The sequence below is a fragment of the Schistocerca cancellata genome, chromosome 4 (genome assembly GCF_023864275.1).
Source record: "Schistocerca cancellata isolate TAMUIC-IGC-003103 chromosome 4, iqSchCanc2.1, whole genome shotgun sequence".
NCBI classification, from domain to species: domain Eukaryota; kingdom Metazoa; phylum Arthropoda; class Insecta; order Orthoptera; family Acrididae; genus Schistocerca; species Schistocerca cancellata.
In genome coordinates, this window is record NC_064629.1 from 494,899,560 (window position 1) to 494,918,714 (window position 19,155).

Sequence of the window (19,155 nt, forward strand, 5' to 3'; positions counted from 1 at the left end):
TAAATTGCTTGGGATTTGCTGATGACCTAGCATTACTAGCTAATAATATTCAGGAAGCCACGAAACAAATTACATGCTTACAAAATATAGCACAAAAATTAGGACTCCAGATATCATTTGAAAAGACTGAAATAATGGTAATGGATCCACTTGTAATAGATCACATCACAGTGAACAATAGGGAAATTAAAATAGTGAAACAATTTAAATACCTGGGTGAAATTATAACACATAAATTGGACGAGAAACCTGCATGGCGAGCAAGAACTAATAAAATGATAAAAGCTCAAAAACTAACATGGTCTACGTACAATAAAAAATGTCTATCAATTAAAACAAAATTAAAACATTACAAGACGGTGGTTCAACCAGAGGTTACATACGGAAGTGAAACTCTTTTTAAAGTCACCCAGAAAAACAGAATTGACAAAATTTTAAAAGTAGAGAGAAGAATTGGTAGAACATGCATAAATAAGAAATATCAAAAAGCTGGGCAATGGCGGATAGTTCCAAATGAAGTGGTATACAGAGAACTGGAGCCCATCACCGGTACTATACGAAAGGAAAGGATCTCTTTTTGTGGTCACATTCTGAGGACACCAGAAACCAGACTATCAAGGAAAATTATTGAGAAACTCTGGAATTTGAAACAACAAGGAGGATGGCTTAAGGAAATAAGAGAGGATATGGAAGAACTGGAAATAACTCTGGATGATTTGCAGAACAAAACGCCAAATTTAAAGAAGTTGAGGGACACAGAAATAAGATTTAAACCAAAAATTGACAAACGACATACAATGAAAAGGGTATTTACAGATGAGGAACGACTAAAAGCATCGGAACGAATGAAGAGATACTGGGCCACTCGGAAGGGGAAAATACCAAAGAAGAGGACCAGAAATGATTGACTGAAGTGGTCCAATGAGGCCGTAATAGCAGAAGAAGAAGAAGATTCGTTCCCAAAAGACGTTAAAGTGCAGAAGGCCTGGATTATGAAGTGCCACCGAAAAGATCGCTTCAATATTGCGGCGTCAACTGTTTGTTCATTGCATTTCACATACGATGATTATCTACGTGACTTGCGAGCAGAACTTCTCAATCTACCACCGAAGAAAACACTTAAACCAGATGCAGTGCCGAGTGTGAATATACCAGGAAGTGCTCCCAGTGTTAGTGGAAATTCAGGCCCTGATGACACAGTTTCTCCGAATAGGGCAGACAGGTTGCAGGCAAGAAAGATGAAGAAAAATGCAATTGAGCACCTGGTTAGTGTCTCCGAAAAAAAGAAAAATAGGCCAGTCAAGAGCGACAGATGACTGTGACACTGATAGTAAACAGATCAGCGAACTCTGTAAACGTATAGAAGAATTAGAATACAGGAACCGCAGACTGACAGCTATGTGTGCAAATCTCAGGTGTAGTGAGAAGCGTTTGAAACTCAAAGTGAAAGCTTGTGGTGAGAAAATAAAATATCAACAAAAGTGTCAAAAGAAGCAAGTGCAGGAGAAAGTGACTCAAATATTAGGCAAATTGTTTTCAAAAACACAGATAAACTGCTTGTTAAGTGGAAAGAAACGAGCAAAATGGCAAAGGGAAGATATTTGTAAAGCGGTTACACTTCGTGCTGTGTCTAGGAAGTGTTATTTGTTTTTAAGAAATCAGGTCGGTTTCCCACTTCCAGGACTGTCATCACTTAAGAGATGGACGTCACGCTCTTTCAAATGCTTTCCTGGTGTGCTGAAAGACGTTTTGCAACTAATGAAAGCCCACTCATCGGTATTGACAAAAACTGAACGTGTGTGTGTGCTATCATTCGACGAAATGAATGTAGACAATAATATTATTTATGATCCTGTTGAAGATCGTGTTGTAGGGCCACACAGTAACGTGCTATTTGTTATGGTACGTGGTTTGTTTTCTGGATGGAAGCAACCCATTTACTATGATTTTGACACACAAATAACAGCTGATCGGTTAATCAGTATTATATGCTCTGTACAAGATGTTGGTTACGATGTTGTTGCGGTAGTGTGCGACCTTGGAACAAAAAATCGATCTGTGTGGAAAGATTTTAATGTGACAGAAACAAATTCCTGCTTTTCCAATTCCCAGTATGAAAAGAAACGAATCTGGGTGTTTTCAGATGTTCCGCATTTGTTTAAATTAATGGGGAACCACTTTCTGGATGACGGACTAAAGCTTCCAAGTGGGAAAATTGTTAATAAATCTATTGTAGAAAGACTGCTCGCACTAGATAGGAGTGAAATGAAGTTGTGTCCTAAACTGTGACAGCTTCATCTCACTGTCAAGGGGAGGGAGCGTCAAAGGGTTTATATGGCAATGCAACTTTTTTCGAGTACCACAGCGAAAGCCATGAAGTGCCTAATACCTGAAGAAGAGGAAGCATAAAATTTTTTTCAGTTAGCAAACGACGCATTTGACTTTATGAATGCTCGGAGGTACAATAAGAATGTGTTATCATGTGGTTATGGGATACATAAGGATGTTCAAGAAAGAATATTGAGAGAACTGTATACGTGTGCCGAAAAAATGCGCGTAAGCAATGCAAATCACTTGCTCCCATTCCAGAAAGGCATTATGACAACTGTTAGGTCATTATTTGGACTGTTTTCAGATCTTCAGCCACTACAAATAACATATTTTAACTGCAAGATTGAACCAGAATTTTTTCTCACAGATCAGAGGAATTGGTCATATCCATTTGAACCCTTCTCCATCAGAAGTAAAATATCGATTACGGCTGTTACTGCTGGGACACAATGCTCATGACATTCCTCTGTCAAGTGACACATCAGTAGAGGCATGAGTGTGACGGATTTTTGACGTCACATCTGTTCACAGGAATTTTGCCTGACATGTGCGAAGCACTGCAAATGATAGATGGTGAAAAAGAGCTACGAGATATTAACTTTCCTGTTCAACCTGCACCAGAAGAATCTGCTGTCAAAGAGGGATGTGACTGCTCTGCAGAAGGATTCCGTTACCTGGCTGGCTACATAGCATATCGTGCAAAGAACTGTGACAAGACACTGGGAACGCCGTCTGCTGATATTTTAAATCCTCCAACAATTGAAAATTATGGTTGGATTGAATTTCTATGTCGCGGTGGGTTTATAGTTCCAACAGATGAGTGGCTACATAAGGTGTCTCAGTTTGAACTAATTTTTAATGAATTTGATGGATTGGATAGTATTTCCAAGGAAAAAAATGTAGTGAAAACAATATGCACAGCTGTCCAAACTAAATTTCCGGAATTTTCGTCACACGTTATAATTCATTCGTATGCGGTTCCTCAATACGAAGCATAAAATGCAGAAAGCAGCAGCAGCACAGAAGCGGAAATCAAGACAGTGGCACTCTTCTTCTACTGCAAACTTCTAAACAGGTAAATCAACTGTTTTGAATAATATCCTGAGAACTTATTGGTGTTATAAGTAGTTGCTTGTCCTTAGTAAGAGTCGCGTGCTGCGCCAGCCGCTGCCTCGCTTTGCTCCTACAGTGACGTCACTGCGCCAACCTCCCTTTTAAATAACCTTGGCTGTTTGTGACTGCATGTCGAGAAGAACGCACGTTCAACTATTACTACCTCTGTACTCTGCAGTCTTTTAGGACGACGATTTTCCTCATACATGTGCCGCTTTATGACCCATTCATTGCAAGTGATGATTTTTCCATGACACTTTAGAAGTTTAATTACAAGTGTGACACATTTGTTTTCCATCAGTGGTAGCGTGTACTGGCTTCGATTACCTGAGCTGCAGGATAGTTTTTGAGCAGGAATCTGTAGCGAACTCTGACGTGAAACAGTAGTTGCTCCTCTCTGTTCAATACATGCATCGTCAGCTGATCGTATTTCGTACCAAAAAGGATAAAGATAGTACCTTACTCCCCTTCCTTTTTCCTTCCAGATTGTAGGTGTAGCGTTTCTCTGAGTGTGTCTGTAGCTACTTTCGAGTGGTATTGCGAATTTGTCTCCCAGTAGGGTAACACCAGTTGTATGGTATCATCAGTTTTTAAGCTCTATTGTGATTTTATGCCATCCTTGTGTGGCACAATGCCTATGGTTTTTCAATTAAGCCCGATCTTTGTGATTACTTACATAATTAGGATTAATCTTTGTGTCAGTTTCCTGACCAAAAATAAATAAAGTAGGCTAACCCAACCTTCCTCTCCCGCAAGTGTTGAGGGTGCACTTGAGCTTTCATCCAGTAGAATCAGGGTTACAGTCCCGAAAAAGTGCACAGTGATTTTTAATTTTCTGTCAGTTCCAAACGCCTCTTGTAGTTTAATTGTGTTAGATGGGTGCACTTAGGTTTTCCACCCAGGAGAACCAGGGTTCGAGTCTCGGAAAAGGAACTGCCGATTTTAATTTTCGATCAATTCCCGGGCGGGAGGTGGAGTGGGATGTCAGTACACCACTGGGACAAGGAAATTCCCAAGAAAATTCGAAATTCCTGCCAAAATTCGAAATTCCCGCCTAAATTTGAAGTTCCCGGCAATACGGCAGGTTGGAGGGATGGAGTGGAGGAGGAGGTAGGGGGAGGATGGGGCTGTGACCAACGTGCAGCTGAGAAAAACACGTGTCGTCATCCGGGGGCGGGGGAAAGCGTGGTCGGAGGCGGGGGTGGGGACGGGTTGGGCGAGTGCGGGTAGATTAATTAAATTAATTTTCATAAAAATTTGATATCGAAATTGCGCTACAAACCCCATTATACTACTAGTGACATTATATAATATTTGAATATCTTTTGTATGTTTAATTCCTTACAAACTACACTCCTGGAAATGGAAAAAAGAACACATTGACACCGGTGTGTCAGACCCACCATACTTGCTCCGGACATTGCGAGAGGGCTGTACAAGCAATGATCACACGCACGGCACAGCGGACACACCAGGAACCGCGGTGTTGGCTGTCGAATGGCGCTAGCTGCGCAGCATTTGTGCACCGCCGCCGTCAGTGTCAGCCAGTTTGCCGTGGCATACGGAGCTCCATCGCAGTCTTTAACACTGGTAGCATGCCGCGACAGCGTGGACGTGAACCGTATGTGCAGTTGACGGACTTTGAGCGAGGGCGTATAGTGGGCATGCGGGAGGCCGGATGGACGTACCGCCGAATTGCTCAACACGTGGGGCGTGAGGTCTCCACAGTACATCGATGTTGTCGCCAGTGGTCGGCGGAAGGTGCACGTGCCCGTCGACCTGGGACCGGACCGCAGCGACGCACGGATGCACGCCAAGACCGTAGGATCCTACGCAGTGCCGTAGGGGACCGCACCGCCACTTCCCAGCAAATTAGGGACACTGTTGCTCCTGGGGTATCGGCGAGGACCATTCGCAACCGTCTCCATGAAGCTGGGCTACGGTCCCGCACACCGGTAGGCCGTCTTCCGCTCACGCCCCAACATCGTGCAGCCCGCCTCCAGTGGTGTCGCGACAGGCGTGAATGGAGGGACGAATGGAGACGTGTCGTCTTCAGCGATGAGAGTCGCTTCTGCCTTGGTGCCAATGATGGTCGTATGCGTGTTTGGCGCCGTGCAGGTGAGCGCCACAATCAGGACTGCATACGACCGAGGCACACAGGGCCAACACCCGGCATCATGGTGTGGGGAGCGATCTCCTACACTGGCCGTACACCACTGGTGATCGTCGAGGGGACACTGAATAGTGCACGGTACATCCAAACCGTCATCGAACCCATCGTTCTACCATTCCTAGACCGGCAAGGGAACTTGCTGTTCCATCAGGACAATGCACGTCCCCATGTATCCCGTGCCACCCAACGTGCTCTAGAAGGTGTAAGTCAACTACCCTGGCCAGCAAGATCTCCGGATCTGTCCCCCATTGAGCATGTTTGGGACTGGATGAAGCGTCGTCTCACGCGGTCTGCACGTCCAGCACGAACGCTGGTCCAACTGAGGCGCCAGGTGAAAATGGCATGGCAAGCCGTTCCACAGGACTACATCCAGCATCTCTACGATCGTCTCCATGGGAGAATAGCAGCCTGCATTGCTGCGAAAGATGGATATACACTGTACTAGTGCCGACATTGTGCATGCTCTGTTGCCTGTGTCTATGTGCCTGTGGTTCTGTCAGTGTGATCATGTGATGTATCTGACCCCAGGAATGTGTCTATAAAGTTTCCCCTTCCTGGGACAATGAATTCACGGTGTTCTTATTTCAATTTCCAGGAGTGTATATTCGAATATTGTCAAAACACTATGTACAGGTAAATACTTGCCCATCTTACTGCATTGTTTTAATTATTAAAGTTGTGGAAACACCACATAATCACTTTATAATTAATAAAATGTAGTACATTTAGTATTATCTAGTATAGGTTACAGACGATTTGTGGCGTCATTAGTGTCGAAACGCACAAGAAACAATCCTCATACGATTACAGTTTATGAGATTGTTTAAGGTAACCATCTCAGTTATCCAAGAGTTCTACATCGACTGTACATGCAGTGTTTAGCTTTGGATTGCGGCTATAATATTACACATAAATGAATTATCTACAGTACGAAATGTCACAAAAGGATTAGTTTTGTAATCGCTTCAGCTGTTCAAACAATATCTTACACTGCTGTCATTTTTCCTGGCATAGAACGTAAACCAGCTAATCAGTATCTTGTCAGACATATTCAACACTAAGTACAAACTATTTGACAAAGCTGTAACAAGAAATGGCTACGTATAGCAGTTACAACCTCATATAGTGGTTGTTGTTCTCTCATACTGCGAACAGAAACTTGTACACGGAAAAATTTTTACGCTGTCAGGTATTTCCAAATAGGAAAAGAGGGACACGATGACAAGAGGATTTGAATCGAAGAAACACAGTAAACATGCTAGAGCAAATACATGAATGTACTATTAGGCAGGTATTTCTATGAAATTATGAAGACCAGAACAGGACATTAACTATGCGAAAACGTCACTATTTTGGCGAAAAGTGTTAGTATTTAAGACAAACTAAGAGAGTCTTCAAAAAAATATTTTTTCTAGGGGATTAGGTTTTAAAATAGTCATATTAAGCGACCGATAAGAGGAATGAGCAAATTTAATTACGAAGAGAGGGCACTAAAATATATTTTTATGAAAAAAGAATTTTTTGAAATCAAATGGCCTGTAGTTTATTTAAATGAAACATGGATTTGCACACATTGCATTGTTAATAAATTCTGTAAAAGATAGACTACAAATAAAAGTGCTGATGAGTATATGATGGTTAACGCTAGAGAGAGTTCCACGTGAAAAAATATTGGAGAGAATGTTGTTCTTACGTCGGTCTCTCTCTTTCTCAGTCATGAATACGTCGGTGCTGGTGATATGAACATAACTTCCGTTTGCCCCGTTTTGCAGCAGAACGTCACGACCCACATTTATTTAATTTGAGGTTTCTGCTTAGATGATATATTCTTCTTGTTTTCTCACGTGAGTTGTCCACTTTACGTGAGGATAGTTTTAAGATTTCGTGTATTTTAAACGGATAGATGAATTCTGCAGTGGACGCCACATTTTGCTCTCTTTATAGCACTAATAAGACGCCACTTAATGGCGAAGAATGAAGGAAGGCTAGAGTAATCAATAAAGAGACGGCACTACCGAAGTTGGACAATTATTGGGGATGAAACTCGGAATTTTCTAATCACACAAACGATGGAGGGTTTCGTAAAATGTGATTTTGGGAGATCAGGCGGGGATTAGACATTCCTTCTTCCGAACACGGGTCTACGGTCTTATCTGTCCTACTTTGCCCCCATGATCGGCACGTAGTACAGATGTATCATCATCGCAAGTATTGCGTCTTTGACACTTGGGAGCTATGTCTGAGGAAGGCTCGGCGATACGCGTCCTTCCAGTGTATTCGTAGAAGACAGGCTGAACGCTGTGTCAGCTGATAACGGAAGGAAAGACATAGCTGGGTAATTGGACGTGTCTCCGTCTGAGGCCTGGTTACACGCTCGCTACTGCGTCATCTTCTCCCTCCAAATGATTCATAGTGGGAGAGGAGCTGTTGGTGTTTTATGCATGACAACATATAGATAAATGTCTTTGCTTTCATAACTTCTGGGTAACGAAAATCATACGGGTATAATTACGGAATCAGGGCAGTCACTATTACACAGATCTTCGGCATCAAACATCAACTGTCATTTAATCTTAAATAACTATGCATTCTGATGAAACTAAGAACAACAGTCGCTTCATTGAAATTCCTTTCTTTATTGAAAACATGGGTCATTTCGGACACCTGTGTTTTTATACTCACGATCTACACAGTTCGGGGTGTTGTTTTGCAATATACTGTCTCTTTTCGCCGATGTTCACACACGGCTAATCAACTAATGGTGAAGTTTCGCTTCATCCCCACATTTTCTTAGCATAGTCACGCATGCGAAAAACTAATACTAATTATTATATTAATATGAATTCTCTATGAAGAAAATCGATGTGCGACGGAAAATAATTGACGTTGAATAAATGAAGGAAGATTGGAGGTTATTCTCCCTTCTACAGGAAGGCCATAAGAAACAGTGTATTGTCTTGGCTAGAAAAAGGAAAAAGGGATGGAAATAGCTTACGTCCTTTCCAGCGAAACTTCTAGACTTCTGTCTTAACCGATTTAGTGAGTTCACGTAATACGTAAATCTGGCTTATCGGATAGTGATTTGGTATTCCTCATTGCTATATAAACTACGAGACATTTCTTGCCAAAATATTTATTGTTACCTGATACTACCACAAGTATAGTAAAAGTTCTTGCCACATAATGAACGTTTTATTAAGACAAGGATATATTATGGTGATATCTTAGACACGATATCTATGTGCATAAAAAATGACAAGTTACACGCCTGACTAAAATAGTAAAACATTATTTAGCCACCTCCAGTCACAAACCGCTTAGCTGAAAAACATCCCAGGCAATATAGTCGTACGTTTTGTAAAATTTGGTAAACAATAGCAGCCGTTTATATACACATGTGGTGTATTTTCTTTCGAACATGTCCGAAAGAACAGATACCACTTTGATACAGCTGCCATTGTGAATTAAGATACAAAGGGATTAGAGACACTGGCTGCGAGCTGGCATTGATTGAAATCAATGGGGAAAGTTAAAAATTTTAGCCGGACCGAAAGTCTAACCTTGTTTAGTGGTCAGAGCATCTGCCAGTAAGCAGGAGACCCGGGTATGAATCCCGGTCTGGCATGAATTTTCAGCTTTCCCCATTGATTACAATTAATTCCCGCTCGCAGCCAATGTCTGTGTTTCCTTAGTGTCTTAGAAGTTGATTAATACGATTTATGGTAATATAATAATTTGTTGTTGCTTATTCTGAAAATTTAAATAAAAGTTTAACGTCATTATAAATCATTGGTTAACTTCTCGTAGTTGGGATTTACAGTCCTGTTAAAAGACTGTAAGGCTGTAACGTAGATAAAAAAAACTCAGATGCAAGGTGACACATACACAGATCAGAAGACCTTTAGGGTTTGATTCATGCTAAAGCACAGTCTCCCACATATCACTGATAAATGCCATAAGGCCAAAACTGCAGTAAGTAAAATAAATATATTTAAGCCAACTGCGACTATTACATCTTTCCAAAAATTATAAACCATTGTTTTATTACTCGCAAGTATTCACTGTACGCTAAGTTTAATAGCATACAGAACTTCATAGAATTTTCTAATTCGTACATCAGGTATTATTTAACCAAGACAACTCAAAAGATCACAGTACTATCTAAAAGTATACGTATGGTTAATACAGTAAGTCTTTGTGAAACATTTTATACCACAGAATTTGTAAACTAAGCTTTGGTTGACGTTGTATTTATTTTCTACGAGTAATAAATATATTCTAAAACAAAGACCTTGACTTAATTCTGCTCTTGAAGTTGGTGCACACTTCTGATGAACATGTGACAATATTAAACTGTAGATTTTGCATCATCCAAATAATATGAATACTTTTTTCAGATTTACAGATATTATCCTGATGTAATGCTTATTCCAAAGGATAAGGGACAGATGAAGTGTCACCAGGACATCTCACACTGAATGCACTTATTCACTTCTCATGTAGTGAGTAACATATTAACCATGAACAAATGTTGAGCTTTAATACACTCCTGGAAATTGAAATAAGATCACCGTGAATTCATTGTCCCAGGAAGGGGAAACTTTATTGACACATTCCTGGGGTCAGATACATCACATGATCACACTGACAGAACCACAGGCACATAGACACAGGCAACAGAGCATGCACAATGTCGGCACTAGTACAGTGTATATCCACATTTCGCAGCAATGCAGGCTGCTATTCTCCCATGGAGACGATCGTAGAGATGCTGGATGTAGTCCTGTGGAACGGCTTGCCATGCCATTTCCACCTGGCGCCTCAGTTGGACCAGCGTTCGTGCTGGACGTGCAGACCGCGTGAGACGACGCTTCATCCAGTCCCAAACATGCTCAATGGGGGACAGATCCGGAGATCTTGCTGGCCAGGGTGGTTGACTTACACCTTCTAGAGCGCGTTGGGTGGCACGGGATACATGCGGACGTGCATTGTCCTGTTGGAACAGCAAGTTCCCTTGCCGGTCTAGGAATGGTAGAACGATGGGTTCGATGACGGTTTGGATGTACCGTGCACTATTCAGTGTCCCCTCGACGATCACCAGTGGTGTACGGCCAGTGTAGGAGATCGCTCCCCACACCATGATGCCGGGTGTTGGCCCTGTGTGCCTCGGTCGTATGCAGTCCTGATTGTGGCGCTCACCTGCACGGCGCCAAACACGCATACGACCATCATTGGCACCAAGGCAGAAGCGACTCTCATCGCTGAAGACGACACGTCTCCATTCGTCCCTCCATTCACGCCTGTCGCGACACCACTGGAGGCGGGCTGCACGATGTTGGGGCGTGAGCGGAAGACGGCCTAACGGTGTGCGGGACCGTAGCCCAGCTTCATGGAGACGGTTGCGAATGGTCCTCGCCGATACCCCAGAAGCAACAGTGTCCCTAATTTGCTGGGAAGTGGCGGTGCGGTCCCCTACGGCACTGCGTAGGATCCTACGGTCTTGGCGTGCATCCGTGCGTCGCTGCGGTCCGGTCCCAGGTCGACGGGCACGTGCACCTTCCGCCGACCACTGGCGACAACATCGATGTACTGTGGAGACCTCACGCCCCATGTGTTGAGCAATTCGGCGGTACGTCCACCCGGCCTCCCGCATGCCCACTATACGCCCTCGCTCAAAGTCCGTCAACTGCACATACGGTTCACGTCCACGCTGTCGCGGCATGCTACCAGTGTTAAAGATTGCGATGGAGCTCCGTATGCCACGGCAAACTGGCTGACACTGACGGCGGCGGTGCACAAATGCTGCGCAGCTAGCGCCATTCGACGGCCAACACCGCGGTTCCTGGTGTGTCCGCTGTGCCGTGCGTGTGATCATTGCTTGTACAGCCCTCTCGCAGTGTCCGGAACAAGTATGGTGGGTCTGACACACCGGTGTCAATGTGTTCTTTTTTTCATTTCCAGGAGTGTATAATATTAGTACTTATGCAGTACGTTCTTCGAGAGTAAATTGTACAACATTAGTGGTGATGTATCTGAAATCGTGTGTAGAAGATCCGTCACTCTTCGGTTGATCGCATATTTAGGTTATTGGACAGCCGAGAGCCACTCCACATGAAGCTTCACGTCTTCATTTACGTGATGAAAAGTGATTATGGAGAACTTCCGCGATGTAATGACCTTTGGAATGGATAACTCTTCGACCCTTCAAACATTTGCTCGTATCACGTTACTTTTCCTAGCGAAACCGTTGCATGCCCATTGAACAGAGCTATCATTGTCTCAAGCTTATTTGTCAAGTTCCAAATGTTAGATTATTCTGGCAATGTCTCCCTTCGGAATTCTGTCTGCTGTTACTAGGTTTTCCTGTGTTGACCCTTCACGTCAGGAACTGGGTCTGTTTCGCATTTAATTACAAGACTTTGAATAACTCTCATCCTTTTATTTCAGTGAGTATAATAAATTCACTGCGTCTCGCTGCAAGAGATATATTTTTTCGTATTATCAGAGGTACACAAGTACTGTAACATTCGGCAAACTAAAAATATGGCAGGTAAATAGCAGTACCAAAAAATAAAATTACAAAGAAAATGAAAACATCGTTTTAGAGTCAAGTATCGTAAACAGTGAAAGAGTGTGTACTGCGAACAGCAAAACTGCAGATGTCCACTGTGTTGGTACACCCGCTATCGTGCAGAATACACGTACCGATATCGGCAACAAAATATGCAGTTAAGCAGAATAAATGAAAATCCGCTTATGATTGAGAAAAACCTCATAAATATAAATTGAAAAAAAAAGACAACAAGGAATGTGCCTTACCGAATACGGAATACTCAAAATATATTTATTGCTCAGTTTTTCCCTTGCAGCAGAACGACACCAACAGACGACGTAGCAACTTTTTGACGAGTCATCTGACCCGGACGCTACAGCCTAAACTACCAACGTTGGCCAATTTACCACTCTACGACTATAGTTCAGTCAAGGAAGTGAAATAACGGGAAAAATTCGTGTAGTAAAAAGTGTCTCCAAAACCGAGGCTACCTAAAAAATGTTTCCCAATACAAAACAAAACTACAGTAGACTTCCTACAAAAAATATCATATTCATGTTTTCCACAAAATGTGTTTGCACCAAACTGATTACAAATTATGAGCTGCTAATAATATAAATACAAGAAAAGCATATGGGCAGATTATATGTAATTCTCTGCAGCCTGTCCTTTACTTCTAGAGGAGAAATTGGTTCTTAGTCGTCCTGTACGGCAGCACTAGTGTTCTTCCGTGAAAGGAGATTTCCTCTGCCACCAGAGCTGATCACATTTCAGTTTACACAATATAGTTATCGACACAGTATAATTATCTCCCCAGAATATCCTGTCCATTTATCGTGCGTAAGTTCTGGAGAAGGAAGACTGACCAGGTTACAAAATCAGAAACTGGGGCTATCATTTCCTAATTTTAAGTCTGGGGTACATCTTTATATTGCATTGCCAAACTCTCTACATGTGGCTGAAACATATCCCACTCGCTTTCAGTTTTTGTACATACATTCTTATATGTTCGAAGTAACATCTTGAACATATATTAGGAACTGAACATGTGGGTAAAGGAATTTGTAGAGTACATGGTCTTTTAGCCGATTTGGGGGGATACTAAGAACAATGACCGATAAAGGTGTTCCTCACCACGTACCTTTGGAACAAAGAAACCACCATCACAGCAATGTTTTGTGAGCATGAAACGGGAAAACAGAGAGAACGAGCACTATACTTTTTCTTTTGTTACATGGACAGAAAATCATGATTTTATCAAAAGAACCACACCGAATATAATGTAGCTTAGGACGCCCATGTTATCACCATTGAAACAGTTGCATCACCAACAGCCGTCCTTGAGAGCTTTAGATACATATATTACACTGTTGACATCCAACGTCTGACAAACATTCGAAATCACTGAGCTCTTCTAGACGACCAATTCTGCAGTTCCTGCTCCCGAAATCACGGAAAACCTAAATCAGGATGAACGAACGCGGCTTTGAACCGTCACCCTACCGAATGCGAGGAGAGTGTATTAACCACTGCGCTGCACTGTTCCGGGCGCGGCTGCAAATAATATGACGATCTCTCCCTTCAGAAACCGGGCAGCAGATTATTCGGTCCCAGAGCACTGCCACACGACGCCGCCAGTGAGTGGAATCGGCAGGAGTTGGACATAAATATGGAAACACTGTGATGATTGCATGCTTCAACATATATGCAGATGATATCCAAGCCCTGTAGGTTGCGCTGTTGTATTTGACCACAAACGGCATCTGAGTAATGTCCTCCGTATGGCGCACGTGTCAGTCGTGGTAGGAACAGCGTTATGTGTAGCTGTAAGTGCATTATATCGGATCCAAGTGAATTCGGACGTACGCAATTTGTTGGTGGTCGAATGGTGGAAGCTTCCGTAACCAAGATGGATGAAATGTCTGGTGTTTCAAGAGGCATCGTATCGAAGATTTATACCGCCTACACGGAAACCAGAAAAAAGTCATAATCTAAGTGAGAACGTGGATTAAGGTGTGTGTTAAGTAATCGCAACGGACGGTCATTGCAGAGATTTGTAACGAAAAATAAAAGGACAGCAGGTGAATAAGTTCCTGTGAATTGAATGTTCCCCTCGGGAACCCAGTCACCGCCAAAAGTACACAAAGGGATATCCAAAGGCATGAACTTGTATGGCGAGCTGGATATCCAAAACCATTTATCAGCAATGAAAATGCCCGTAGCAGGAAATTTGGTCGGATGAGTGTTGTTTCACACTATTTTAAACATCTGCCAGCGTTTAGCAAACTTCCCGCCAGGTTTCAGTCTTCCGACGTAACGATTTAGCCAACCATTTCGTCGTATTTAATGGGACCCGTGGTTACTCTGAAAGGTCGAATTACCGTCGAGAATCTGTGACCTATCTGGCCGATTAGATCTACCCCATGGTTCAATGTTTGTTACTAAAGTGTGATGCTGTGTTCGAAAATGGCAGAGCCTCTGCTCACATTGCTCGCATCGTCCCGGACTCGTTTTTCGAGCATTAGGGTGAATTTTCGCATCTTCCTGGCCAATGCAGTCAAAGAAGTTAAAATTTTTGCGCACTTGTTGTGTGCTTGGAGAGAAGTGTGCGTGATCACTGTCCCCCTTCATCATCGTTACCTGAACTTGCCACTATACTATGCTACTGTGAAACACGTATCTTCTACTGAAGAAGTGCTCGTAGTTCTTAAGGTATGCCACTGACAGACCAAGTTTAATAGACAATTTTTTTAAGGTTTGGTCCCTACTACACGCTCCCAAAATATGGAAAGCACAGTGATTGCAATGGAAGAGGTTTATTTCACAGTACTGAATACGAAGAAATGCTCATATCTCCCAAGGTATGCAATTTAGACCCCATAATTGCTAGCTATTTTTGCTGCGAAAAATTGTTCCTGTGATACCCCCCATACTCATCATTCCTCATGGGTCACCATGTATAATTATTGTAAGTGAAGCTAGGTAGAGTACCTGCCATGGGGTTGTTAGTGCAGGAAAGTACCCTACATCTTTGTGTAGTGTTACTTGTTGAAAGGCTTCTTTCAATACATTAATTTTTTTTCTAAATAAAAGATGGATCTACTCTGCGGGAGACATTGTATACAACGTAACAATATGAAAAGTAACAAAATAATGTGAAGAGACTTGTTTCCTTGTAGTGCTACTTTTGCTAAATAGGTTTCTCCGTCACGTATCTATATTATGTAGTCAAAAAATTTTTATGAGAAAGAAGCACTTTCTTATTGAGAATAACAACTGCCAATTTCTAGTTAATTTCATTTCTTCCAGTTATAGTGCATGGTCTCCATAAGACCAAAACCACTAAGAAGAGAAACGTGTCATATACAGTTGTTTTAACAATGACCGATTTTAAGTCGACAATAGATTTACGAGTCGTTCAGTAGCGTAAACAGCGGTTGGAGTTACGAGTGAGGCCAATGACGCGCAGAAAGCAAAGTAAAGCGCGACTCTGCTCGTTGTCAGGATTAAACGAGTGGCCGTTAGTGCATACACAGGAAGGGTGCGAAATTTGCAAGAAGGAACTTTTCTATTTCTCCTCCTAATAACGTGGCCTCCAGTAGATATACAGGGCGATTCAAACGTAACTCTGAATACTTAGTGGATGTAATGTATGGATCAAAATAAGAGTTAATTGTTGTTTGAAATTGCTTTTTTCTCAAGTTACGATGCATTATGTCATTTGGGGTAGGCGTTACACCATGGGCCAGTACAGGCTTTTGGCATATCGAGTTTGCCTACATATCGACTGATGTTGCCTTGTTGACGAACCCCTGCAAATTTCAGTCGGGAGGTAAGAGAGCATCTCAAAGTTGCTTGTCGCGATAGTTGCTTGGCCCGCTAGATCCCCGGATATGAAACCCTGAACTTCTTCCTTTGGGGCCGTCTCAACGAGCTCGTATATGTTGTTCCAGTTGAGAATGTAGATGAATTATAAAACCGAATTTAAAATAGCTGTGCAGCTGTACAGAATGAGATGAACGGAGCCTGCAACATTCCAAGAGCCATATGAAGTTGAGCATATCACTGTCTTCGTTTACACCGACATCATTTCGAACATGTTCTGGGGTAAACGTACCGTACGTAGTGGAGTTCGTGTCATTGATTTGTGAGAAGAATTAATATGGTGTCGTATGTGTTGCATTATTGATCTCTCCTCTTCTGTATAACTCTGAAATAAAGCAATTTCAGACAAAGAAGTCTTACTCTTATTTTGATGCACACTCTACACGCACGAAGTGTGTACAGTTAATTTTGAATCACCCTGTATATTAGTACTCTTATCCAGTTACCCGAAAAATACAAAAAGAAAGAAAAATATTAAATGTGCAAATTACAGGCTTTTCTTGATTACGATTCTTTTCCGCACACGGCAGGACAAATACCCGAACCAAAACAAGTCGAAACTTCGAATTTTTCTTGTATGAGGTCGGCCATCTCGTCTTTTGGAATGGCAAAAATAAATTTTCGATGGTTTAAACTTTATCTCCCACAGTATGTCATTAATAAATTCACGGTCCGACGAAGAAAGTGACACCCCAAGAAAGATGGAGGGGGGGGGGGGAGTGACGAAATGAATCTTCACGAATTGTAGGGAATACTGATGTTATTTCAGAGATTACAAAACAGAGTCAAATTTGCAAGGAAGCTAGCAGCATGAGTGCAGTTCGAGGTATGACATTGCAGCCCCTGTGACTTGATTGCATCACTTTGTTCGGTAGGAAGAGATGTCATAATGCCTTTGTACCCTCTCCTGAGGCGAGATAGCCTACAGCTATTGGATACTGGCAATGGGTCGGAACTGATGTCTGAGTTGGTGTCGCACAGGTTCTGTTGAGAACGGATCTTACGATCTTGCTGGCTACAAGAGTAGCTCTACATGACGTATAGAGACACTGTGGACACGCGTTGTCCTGTTGAAAAATCGCACCACGGTAGTGTCACACAAGAAGTAACGCATGAGTGCGCAGTATGTCCGTGACGTAATGCTGTGCCATCAGAACTGCCACATTCACTGCTAGCCGGGTCCTGAAGTCATAGCTGATGGCACCATGACGCCAGGAGTAACACGTAACACCTCGGTGCCTTTCCAAAACACTTTAGAAACGCGGTATCACCCCAATTCGCCAAAATACTTGACGTAATTGTCATCCGGGGTGGGGCAGGACCACAACTCATCGCTGAGCACAGTGAAGTGGCACTCACAGCAGTCCAGTTCAAACGTAGCCAGTTGTATTTCTGACGACATCCAACGCGAGGGTAATAACTCCCTAATCTGGTTTATACTCGTCTCTGACCACTGGTGTGAGATGACAATAAATGTTGCAGGGAGTCCATTACTTTTCTCGAGTCGCAGGGGCAGATGTGTTGGAGTTACGATGGGCTTGGACACAACACATCGATCCTCCATTGTCGTGGTCAGAAGTGGCAGATCGGAACCTTGACAACGAGTATGCCTCCACTCATGTTCCTATGCAGTCCAACATCAGACCACTATCACACCTCAATGCCCCACAAATCTGATTACTGCACGATTCGGCTAGCCGGCCTATTTAAGACCCCGCAACGAGTCCCATTTCAAAACCTGTCAGGTGTTCAGAACGCTGTCGCTCATGAGTACAAGGTATCTCTGAGTATTTAGCAGTGGTCACTTAACATCCAACATTGTTCAAAAAAATGGTTCAAATATCTCTGAGCACTATGGGACTTAACATCTGAGGTCATCAGTCCCCTGGAACTTAGAACCACTTAAACCGAACTAACCTAAGGACATCACACACATCCATGCCCGAGGCAGGATTCGAACCTGCGACCGTAGAGGTCGTGCGGTTCCAGGCTGAAGCGCCTAGAACCACTCGGACACCCTGGCCAGCTAACATTGCTCACTACCCTTGTGTATCCTAGCACATATGTATGTTTTTGGATAGGGTCCGCCTTTAGCAAAATAAATTTTTTGTTTTTTAACCCAAACATGTTTCACTGCAGTTGCAGCATCTTCAGTGGGCTTTTATTTTCCAACTGTTAAACATAAAGAGTGTTCTTTGCTGTTTGTATTCATGTAGCTACTAGTTTTTAAATCGTAATTACAGATATTTGAAACAAACCACATAAATTACGAATTCATACCTTTTTACCACATGATGTGGTTTTTCCGATGTGTTATGTTTCTACAGTGACCGTTATTTTGCACAGTTTGTCATCAGCAACCACTTATACCTTAAAGTAGACAAATTGTTTAAGCCAAAATTACGATTTGAAAACTTGTTATTTCTGTGTCTGAAGTTATTTAATTCTATGTGTCTATTTACATAATGTTTCACTTACGTTTTCCTTTGAATCATCTTCATCACTGTCGAGCACTATATATTGAGTTGTCACTGTCACTGTCACTGTAACTGTTTCACTGCTTTACCAGCTGTAAAAACAAACATGGAGGGCAGTGGAACAATTGAAGGTGTAAAAACAAGATGGCTGACAGTGGAACAGTTGAAGGTGTTCCAGGCGGTCGTTTGAATCTCTCAGAGGTGTTAGTCATTAATTTTTCCTTTGTGTGTGTGTGTGTGTGTGTGTGTGTGTGTGTGTATGTGTGAAAAGGGAGAGAGAGAGAGAGGAGAAAGAGGGAGAGAGCGAATGAGGGTGGCATTAGGTTTAGTGATTTTGTGTGTGTGTGTGTGTGTGTGTGTGTGTGTGTGTGTGTGTGTGTGTGTTTGTGTGTGTGTGGAGAGGGGGAGTGGAATGGTTTGGGTTAAAAAACAAAAAAATGTGTTTTGCTAAAGGCGGGCCCTATCCAAAAACATACATATTGTTCAAGCAAAAGGAAGAAAAGAGCTTCAACCCCAAGATGATTATCCTAGCACATGGTAACAGTCATAAACACAAATAAAATTAATATACCCTGTTGTGTGTTCTATCCTTCTCATTCGTTTTTGGTGGAACTTTAAACACC

At 42.5% G+C, this 19,155-nt stretch overlaps 1 protein-coding gene across 1 annotated transcript in view; it reads left to right on the forward strand.

The window, feature by feature from the left end:
* Positions 1–19,155, forward strand: part of LOC126184282 (mucin-17-like) — a 71,008-nt gene that overhangs the window by 23,486 nt on the left and 28,367 nt on the right. The window contains exon 2 of the mRNA XM_049926658.1: positions 2,863–3,126. Coding sequence (XP_049782615.1) covers positions 2,863–3,126 — 264 coding nt within the window. The remainder of the gene's footprint in view (positions 1–2,862; positions 3,127–19,155) is intronic.